The 10,000-nt window shown below is 46.4% G+C and overlaps 1 protein-coding gene across 2 annotated transcripts in view; it reads right to left on the reverse strand.

The window, feature by feature from the left end:
- Positions 1 to 2,960: 2,960 nt before the first annotated feature.
- Positions 2,961 to 10,000, reverse strand: part of pphln1 (periphilin 1) — a 21,023-nt gene continuing 13,983 nt past the window's right edge. Inside the window, exons 8-10 of one of the 2 annotated variants that reach the window (XM_042078357.1) lie at positions 7,832 to 7,927; positions 3,818 to 3,894; positions 2,961 to 3,144 (exon numbers count right to left, since the gene is read on the reverse strand). In XM_042078357.1, coding sequence (XP_041934291.1) covers positions 3,136 to 3,144; positions 3,818 to 3,894; positions 7,832 to 7,927 — 182 coding nt within the window. In that variant the 3' untranslated portion in view covers positions 2,961 to 3,135. The remainder of the gene's footprint in view (positions 3,145 to 3,817; positions 3,895 to 7,831; positions 7,928 to 10,000) is intronic. The other variant, XM_042078358.1, reaches the window with a different exon arrangement.

Raw genomic sequence — 10,000 nt, forward strand, 5'->3', positions numbered from 1 at the left:
GCATTACACACACACACACACACACACACACACAAACACACACACACAAACATAAAAGCAACTCACACTGAACGGCATTACACACACAGACACAAACACACACACAGACACACACACGTTAAAGCACATACAAACTCATGCAACTGAACGCCATCACAAACTCCACCCCAAACACACAAACGCCCTTTGAAGTCCTGGAGGCAAACCGCTCTCATCACTCGGCAGCAGAAAAAGGCCTCCTACTGCATATGTATCAGATCAGTTCCATGGGAGCGACGCGGGTCAGGGACATGAACTGATCCAGAGGGCAGGGGGAGGGGGGTTCATGGCCAAAAAAAAAAAAAGGCTGAATAGCATTCTGTTTTATCTAGTTGGTTAGTGCAGTGGTTCTCAAACTGTGGTACAGGTACTCTCACTAGTGGTACTCAGGGAGTCTCCAAAGTTTCATAAAGACTTGACAACGCAACAACAGTATGTACAATGTAAAATATGTAGTTGAATTGGCCTATACGCACCTGTATTTTAATGCCGGTCATAATGGTGGTGCTTGGAGAGCCAATTGTTTTCGTGGGTGGTACTCATTGTGAAAAGTTTGAGAACCGCTGGGTTAGTGCATCCAGGCAGCATGGAGCAGCAGCCCACTGATCAAGGAAATGAGGAGGGGGCTGCGCTCATGTCCAAAAAAAAAGCGCTGAATTGCACTCTGCTGCGTTTACTCATTTGTTTGCTTGTTTACTGCTCCATTTATTTGCGTATTCTAGTCAGGCTGCCTGCGTGATGACACAGCAGGATAGATGAGCGTCTGCGTAAGCAGATTCTCTGCAGGGCGCGTGTTTTGCCCGGACGAGCTAAGCCAAGCCAAGCCAGAGTGGAGTGGAGTGGAGTTGAGTTTAAGCATTAATGAGTTTAAAAAGAACTATGTGCTCGTGACACAGTAGCGGGTAGGGGAGTGTCTGTGGTGTGTGTGTGTGTGTGTGTGTCATGGCGCGTGACACACGCGATCACACAGCCACACCCCACAGGCTCACAGGGCTTTGCCTTAACACACACACACACACACACACACACACACACACTAATCAACACTAGAAGTAGGGCAACCAGTGTGATGTGTATACATTCACATTTCAGATAATGATGGGTAAATCAACAAAGGAAAATAAACGCGTCCCAGGCAATCAAAGGCGATGGTGAACAGTGCGCTAGCACTCTAAAACACATTGGACTGTCTGTGTGTGGTGTGTGTGTGTGGTGTGTGTCGGGGCAGGACAAGAAATAACTCAACAACATAAAAAGATGAAAGACAAGTGAATGCCAGCCAAATGTAGAAACTGCTGCCCAGCCACTTTTCAGACAGTTGGGGCAGAGGAACTATTTTTTTCTTTTTTCTTTTTCTGTACCGTCTTTTTTTGACATGACATGATGTCTCAAGGGGATGGGATACTGAAGAGATCAGGATAGTTGAGAGAGGAGAGAGAGAGAGAGATAGAGAGAGAGAGATAGAAATAGAGAGAGAGAATGATAGAGAGAGAAGAGAGACAAGAAATAGAAACAGAGCATAGAGACATATAAAGATGGTAAGAAGACCCTTTGAGAACTCCACAAGCCTGATGTAATTGTGTTTCGGACCCAAAGACAAACAGGATGGAAATTTACAGGAAGAAGATAGACATATTAAGGGAGATTGTAGAGAGATTGTAGAGAGTGTATTGATGAAGTGTAAATGTTTGTAATGTTTGTTTGTTTACTTTTTTGTAATTATTATTATTCCTGTAAACGCTTTGGCAATACATCATATGATTTGTCGTGCCAATAAAGCATATTTGAATTGAATTGAATTGAGAGAGAGAAAGAGAGACAGACACAGAGAGAGAGAGAGAGAGAGAGAGAGAGGAGAGAGAGAGAGAGAGAGAGAGAGAGAGAGAGAGAGAGAGAGAGGAGAGAGAGAGAGAGAGAGAGAGAGAGAGACTGACTCAGGCCAACTCTCAGAGTCACTGCAGAGGCTGTGGCACTGGCTGTAGATCAACCGATAGCTAATGACCCATTTTCTCTCTGTCCATGTGACGCTGCCTGGGTGGCCAGACCCACATGGGACATCGCCGTGGTGATGCCCCCAACATCGCCGTCTGATTACCATCTGATAGCCTGGCACACCCAGGGCCTGCTTACACGCCACACAAACAACCCTAAACCACAAACTACCACACTTTCATTAGTGCGATTGGATAACAGCAAAACCTTAAAGCTGTTAGAACACCGTGGTTGTGCACGAGTATCAGGCCTTCAGGTCTGACAGCTAGGTAATGATGTTTAATAGGTTAACTTGCATGCCAGTCTCCGCCAGTGGTGTTTGTGTGTATGAATGGGTGAATGTGAGGTATAAAATTGTAAAGCGCTTTGAGTGTTCGGAGAGTGGAAGCGCGCTATATAAATACAGTCCATTTACCTTTTCATCTGTTAGACACTAGATGGATAAACTACCATCTGAAAGGAATAGCCTGCCGTTGGTAGGCTACTGATGCCTAGGCAGCGATGTTAAGTTAAGGGTGCATTAGAGATATGTAGAGATTTGAATAGGTTTTGAAATGGACTTCTACATGTACATGTAGGGTTGCAACTAACGATTATTTTGGTAGTCGACTAATCTGGCCGTACCATAAGCCGCTATACTGTAGTTCATCATAGCTGGCCGATATAGGCCACCATAATTTGTCATGGTTCCTGCATGCTAAATGCAGAATAAACACATGTAGCATTATTATTAATATAATTCACTGTTCTATTGCACTTAACAAAGTAGCTAACATGATAGGGTTCATATACTAATCAAGCCATCTGTCACTGAAATAGTTACTCGCTAAAATGTAGCCATCCAGAGTAACATTAGTCTCTAGATCACGCCTCCAGGGTGTTCGCGTTTGAGATGCTCATTAATCAACGTCATGGTGTCGCGAGATAACAACTCGGAGTCTGAATTCAACCTGTTTTGCTGATTTATTTCACTAAAATGTTCCACGTGTTTGAAAGTCTTGGCCTTACCTTCCCTTCACCCTGCTTCTCTCTCCGTTGAGCCATCATTCATACGTTATTGAACATTTGCATGGAGTAGCCAAAGACCACATTATCATAGCCATTTCAGGTCACCTATAGCAACACAGTATGACGCATCGACAATACAATTTAGCATCGACCATTCATAATCCACATTGTCTAATTAAGTGTTTGGTGTGTGAGGTCATCCTGGTTTAACTACAGTACTTCTAGAGAAGACAGCCAATCAGCTCTCTTATGGTGCCAACAGCAGAGAGGCCACGGCCAATGGCGGTTGATGTGGGCCTCCTACAGTTCATTTGCTATTTGCTCCTCCTCATGTTTTGGCCATGTTGGGGAAATGGCCAGCACGTGCTTGAGTTGCGGAGCTCATTCTTAAAGTGGATTAAAGTCCACAGCGCTGATCTTGTTTTGGCTGGTCACATCTGTTTCTCGGGCTTTTAGCGTGTGTGCGTGTGTGTGTGTGCATTTTTGTGTTCCACCTTGACTCTGACGTGCACAAGGAGTGTGAAACATGTGTGCATGTTTGCATGCATGTGCAAGTGTTAAAGGGAGTATGTCATCTGTGTGTGTGTGTGTGTGTGTGTGTGTGTACGCTCTCTGGCGTTTGTCCTTGAATCTGCCCATATGCTCAAGGTGTTTGGAACACGCGTGTTTGTGAGCATATGCTTGTGTATGTACTGTACATCTTTCAGCGATACTATGTGCTTGAGTTTGTTTGCATACATGTGCATCAATGCAAGTGTCTGTGTGGAAGTGAGCTCACCTTAGAGACAGAAGCTGAACTGTGAGGGGAGCCATCTCGAGACCCACTGATAAAAGGAGCGGATGGCTTTTCCCTTTCTGTCGAGAGAGAGAGGGAGAAAGAAAGAGAGAGAGAGAGAGAGAGAGAGAGAGAGAGAGAGAGAGGGAGAGAGAGTGCAGGGAAGAGAAAGAGAGAGAAATCAATTAATACATCAATGATGAATAAGGGAATAACAGAAGAATGAAAAACAGCAGATAATTCCAACAGGGAACAACACCCAGCCCCCCCCCCCCCCCCCCGGCATGCCCCACAAGTGCACATGCACACTAAGAATGCCGTGCATGAGAATCTGGCGCTCCCCCCACACCCAAACACACACTAAGAATGCCGTGCATGAGAATCTTTCCCAGGCTGCGCTTAGCCGACGGAGGCCCTCCCTCCCTCCCCTCTCCTCTCCTCTCCCTGACTCACGGCGGGTGATAAACGCTCTCACATGTTCGGACAAATCCTGCATCCTCCCCACACATCCCCCTGCTAACCAACAACCAGATGGGCTCTCCATGGGGCCCGGCCAGAGCAACAGGGCCCTCAGGGGCAAGAGCTCTCCATGGGGCCCGGCCAGAGCAACAGGGCCTATGGGCTCTTCATGGGGCCCGGCCAGAGCAACAGGGGCCAGAGCACAAGCACGGGGCCTTGCCAACGACAAGGCCCTCTTTCTCTCTCTCTCTCTCTGTCCTTATCTCTCTCTTTCTCTCTGTCGTATCTCTCTCTCCCTTGCTCACAATCTGTTAACAAACTTCAGGGAAACTTACCTGCAGAGACGACATGCATTTCAGGTTTTATGATGCGTGAGAGCTCATTTTTTATGAGTTTTTTTTCTCTTAACTGAATTGCAGAAAGAGAGGGAGAGAGACGTTTTTCATGCTGGCCGCAGGGAATAAGTGCCTGTGCATGACCTTCATGAAAACAGGAGGGGAGAGAGAGAGAAGGAGAGAGAGAGACAGAGAAAGAAAGAGAAAGTGGGGGAGAGGAAGAGAGAGACAGCAGGAGAGAGAGACAGAGAGAGAGGGAGAGAGAGACAGAGAGAGAGGAGAGGAAGCAAGCAGAGCTTTCCAACAGCTGACAGATAAGCATTTGATGAAGAGGAAATCCAACAGAGAGATCTGGTTTATGGAAGATAGCACCAGCTGGCCTTTTGGTGTGACAGCCACACACACACACACATTTCAAAGGGTTCAAGTTGAGCTTCTAACACTCAGAGTGAGGCCCTGATTTGCAGAAATGATCGTCTGAAAAACGGATGGCAACAAAAAGTTTTAACAAAGAGGAAAGTGTGCAAGAGAGGAAATACTCCATGGAGTGTGTGTGTGTGTGTGTTATGGCCATAGTATTCACCATCCATCTTGCACAGTAAATATTTAGAGTGTCTGAGCATCAGGTAAAACAATTAACGCTCCTCAAAACAACCACAACCACAGACACACAGACACAAAGACACACACACACACACACTCAGACACTTTGATGAGGCCTTAATGACCCCTGACTAAAGTAAGGGAGGTGATGGGATACTCGAGTGGGGAGGGCAAACGCATGTGATTAGAAACGCTGTCTCATGTTCCTTAGCCCTGACCACTAGGCCAAGGGATGTTGTGGCCATTGTGGATGGTGATGGTGAGACTACACTGTACACATTCGAAATCCAATCTTATGTAGAATATCTGCAACAATGGGCTGCAACAATTGATTTGTTGTCAACTATTAAAATAATCGCCAAATATTTTGGTAATCTGTTAATCAATTTGTATATATTTTTTATTAATACAAATCTGAATTTTTTTAGCTGTCTGAGAATGGAGACAGAACTGATTGAAGAGCCTGATCGGCAGATATGATTGAGTCATTAATCCAAAATATTTTTTTTTTCAGATCCATAAAGATAAACAAAGGCATTTAACTTGAAAATTTAAAACACCAGTTGTTTTGTATTGACGTTGTCAGTGTTTTGCATGCTGCTAAAAGCACACTGGGTAATTCGCCTTCTGTGCCCCTGCTGCACCAATCAAATTAATTACAGCTGTCCGAACGTCATATATGTTTTATTAAAACACAGTGCACGCGTTTTGCAAGCTGCACACACTACCACCAGCCTGATCGCAGCTTCAAAACTAAAAGCACCCACAACCTGGACAAAACACTCTCCAAAGGAGTCTGAAGACGATTGTCTCTCAAAACTGCCTGCATATGAAAACACAACCTAAAAACGTAACTCAAAAACACAGAGAAGACAGAAAGGCTTAAGTATCTGGTCTGAAAGCCCATTCCAGTAACACAAACTAGGTCTGACTCCCAAAGACGCGTTAAAACCAGACCAGTATTGCATTTCTAGACTGTTCTGTAAGATCTCTACACGGCTGGTGTAGTTTAGTGTCATCACTTTGACTGAGGCCGTCTGATGACATCAGCCCATTGCAGCTTATCCCACCTCGTGTTTGACTCGCAACACACTCGTAACCATGAGCTTAACAACCACATGTGGTCTCCATGCTACATCCCCAACACACAAACATGCGGTCAGTCCGCGAAACATACTTTACAGGCACACCCCGGCGAAATCCGGCGAGTTTTCACATAGATCTCCATTTCTCGAGCTTGAGCTAACGCAGCCAGGCAGCTACAGCACTGGGGCATGTCCGTGAGCGTTAACTGCTGGTTGTAGCAACTCAAGCTAGGTAAAACCAATTGTTTTTTTTCGTACCGACAGTACTCGGTGACCTCGTGAAACGGAGCTCTATGTGAAAACTCGCTGGATTTCTCGCTGGATTTCTCCTTTAACGGTCCCACAGGACAGCTGTGCTGTGGTGTTCTTTGATGAACAGAGGAATGATTTCTGTCCAGCTGCAGTGATCTAACTCTCAACATTAAAACCTTGGCTTCACCAAGTGAGAGGAAACAAACTGAGTTGAAGCACAAACAGCTGCTGCTTTTTTAGCTTATATGTAGATGATGTGCTGATCTTCTGTTGGATTAAACCAAACCCATCCCTGTGATCACCCTATGCTGTGTGAGCCTGGTCTACAGAGGTCTCACAGAGAGGCTGCAGGTGTGCCGTGCAGGCGGTCTGAGGTCACTGTGTAGCACCTCTTTAACTGAGAACAGGAAATGAGGACAGATTAGCTATCTTCCTCCAGGTGGCTGTGCTCAGAGGATGTGAAGCGAACACCTGCATTTCTACTTGGGGGGGGGGGCAGTAGCCAGTAGCCCCCCCGAACACCTGCATTTCTATTAGGGCTCCAACAACACTAAACTGGACTAAAGTGACTAAACTGGACTAAAGTGACAAAACTGGACTAAAGTGACTAAACTGGACTAAAGTGACAAAACTGGACTAAAGTGACTAAAGTGACAAAACTGGACTAAAGTGACAAAACTGGACTAAAGTGACTAAACTGGACTAAAGTGACTAAACTGGACTAAAGTGACCACCATAACCACTACAAATTAAGGATCATATATGAACCAGTAATGCGGAAAACCAACTCAGAATGCAAGGACCAATGTGTAAATACACAGTAAGTTGGTAAACAATTGGAGAAAAGTAAGATTTGTCAATTACACTCCAACGCATCTTTGTGCATATACATAAATATAAGTATGCAAGTATAAGTACATGTAACAAATACACTAAAGTAAGTTGTGGCAGAGATAGATAGATAGATAGATAGATAGATAGATAGATAGAAGTGAGAGAGAGTCACACTCAACCATTGAACATTCTAACAAAAGATTCTGTTCCACAACAATGCAAGGTTCTAAAATTCCATGTTGAATTCAATGAACACATTCTTTAGAACGTTCATTTTCCAACATTCCCGTCATACCGGTGTGACGGTACCGGCTGAAGGGTTAAAAAAAAGGGAGGCTCTGTATCACATGTTGTAAAACCAGGTGGATTTCACACACACAGGAGCCATCGGAGGCACCTCTCATGCCTAGAGAGAGAGAGAGAGAAAAACACACACACGTACGACTAACCGCTGGGTGTGTGTGGCGTCGGCTCGCCAAAACTGCTCCGGTTCCGTGGCATCTCCCCATGAAACCCAGGAGCACCAGCGGGCCCAATGCCCACACCTGCAGAACCCATTGGGAGAGAGTGTGTGTACGTGTGTATGCCCACAATTTCTGTTTGTATGCTTGTGATTGTGTGCCGTTTGTGTGTTTTCGAGCGTGTGCGTTTGTGCATGTTTCTGGATGCATGTGTGTTTATTAGTGTGTGCTTATTAGTGTGTGCTTGTCTGTTTGTGTGTGTATTTATGTATACATGCGTCTGTGTCTGTGTGTGTGTCTGTGTGTGTGTTTTATGAGTGTGTGCCTATGTGAGCATTGTCCCAAATCAATCACTCATGCCCCCAGAGTGCAGCAGCCTCACAGTGGCCAGTGTTTTGGACAGAAAGCCTTCAGGTGAGGAGTGGGAGAGTAGGAGGCTGAGTGAGTGATTTGGGACACTGCACAGAGTGGAGGAGAGGACTGCATCGGGAACGAGGGAACAGGACGATAAGAGAGGAGAAAGAGAGAAAGATGGAATGAGAGAAGAGGAGAGGAAGAGAAGAGAGGAGAGGAGAGGAGGGGGAGGGACAGCATCAGGAATGAGGGAACAGGATGATAAGAGAGGGGAAAGAGAGAAAGATGGAATGAGAGAAGAGGAGAGGAAGAGAGGAAAGAAGAGAGACGTGTGGAGAGAGGAGGTGGATGACTGGCCTGGGTGCTTTTTCGGCCCCCATTTGGTTAGTGGCTTTGATGCGTGGTCCAGAATAAAGGCTTTCATCTTCCCCAAGTGCACCTTATTGAAGTCACACTTTGGCAGGTCTTGATGACACCTACGCAGATGGCTGTGTGTGTGTGTGTGTGTGTGTGTGTGTGTGTGTGTGTATGTGTGTGTTTGTGTGTTTACTCTTGCCAAGAAGAAGAGCTATGTCTTTCTGTGTGTCTGTGTGTGTGTTCTTAAATATCTGTGTGTGGGGTGCACAGTCAATATTTCCTGGCAGCACTGAGTAGCAGTATGAGTGTGTGTATGTGTGTGTTCTTGGTGTGGACACTTGCTGAAGGTGTGTTTGTGCATGTCATTTCTGGAGGAGTATGTCTTGATGTGTGTGTGTGTGTGTGTGTGTGAGTACACTCATTCTTTCCTGGCAGTGGTGGGTAGAGGTGAGAGTTTTTGTGTGTGTGTCTGTGTGAGTAATCTGTTTTTGTATGTATTTGACGGTCATCACTTTGATGTGCAGTTTGTATGTGTGATTGGTTTGGCTTTGTGTGTGTGTGTGTGTGTGTATATTCACTCTTGCCTGGCGGGACTGGGTATGGGATGTGTGTGTGTCTGTGTGTAGTCACTCTTGCCAGGCGGGACTGGGTATGGGATGTGTGTGTGTCTGTGTGTAGTCACTCTTGCCAGTTTATGTGTGTGTGTTTGTGTGTACTCACTAATTTTGGCCCTGTGTGTGTGTACTCACTTAGTCTTGCCCGGTGAGGCTGGGTGGGGCCGGGTGGTGGTGGCTACGGATGTGTGTGTGTGTGTGTGTGTGCGCATGTGTGTGTATACTCGGTCTTGCTGGGTGATGTGCGTGCGTGCGTGAGTACTCACTCTTGCCGGGCTCACTCTTGTCGGTAGGGGGTGGGTATGGGTGTGTGTGTGTGTGTGTGTGTACTCACTCTTGCCGGGTGGGGGTGGGTATGGGTGTGTGTGTGTGTGTGTGCGTGTGTGTGTACTCACTCTTGCTGGGCGGGGGTGGGTATGGGTGTGTGTGTGTGTGTGTGTACTCACTGTTGCCGGGTGGGGGTGGGTATGGGTGTGTGTGTGTGTGTGTGTGTGTGTACTCACTCTTGCCGGTCGGGGGTGGGTATGGGTGTGTGTGTACTCACTCTTGCCGGGTGGGGGTGGGTATGGGTGTGTGTGTGTGTGTGTGTGTGTGTGTGTGTGTGTGTGTGTACTCACTCTTGCTGGGCGGGGGTGGGTATGGGTGTGTGTGTGTGTGTGTGTGTGTGTGTGTGTGTGTGTGTACTCACTCTTGCTGGGCGGGGGTGGGTATGGGTGGGTGTGTGTGTGTGTGTGTGTGTGTGTGTGTGTGTGTGTGTGTGTGTGTACTCACTCTTGCTGGGCGGGGGTGGGTATGGGTGTGTGTGTGTGTGTGTGTGTGTGTGTGTGTGTGT

This window comes from Alosa sapidissima, chromosome 22, assembly GCF_018492685.1.
Source record: "Alosa sapidissima isolate fAloSap1 chromosome 22, fAloSap1.pri, whole genome shotgun sequence".
Lineage (NCBI taxonomy): Eukaryota > Metazoa > Chordata > Actinopteri > Clupeiformes > Clupeidae > Alosa > Alosa sapidissima.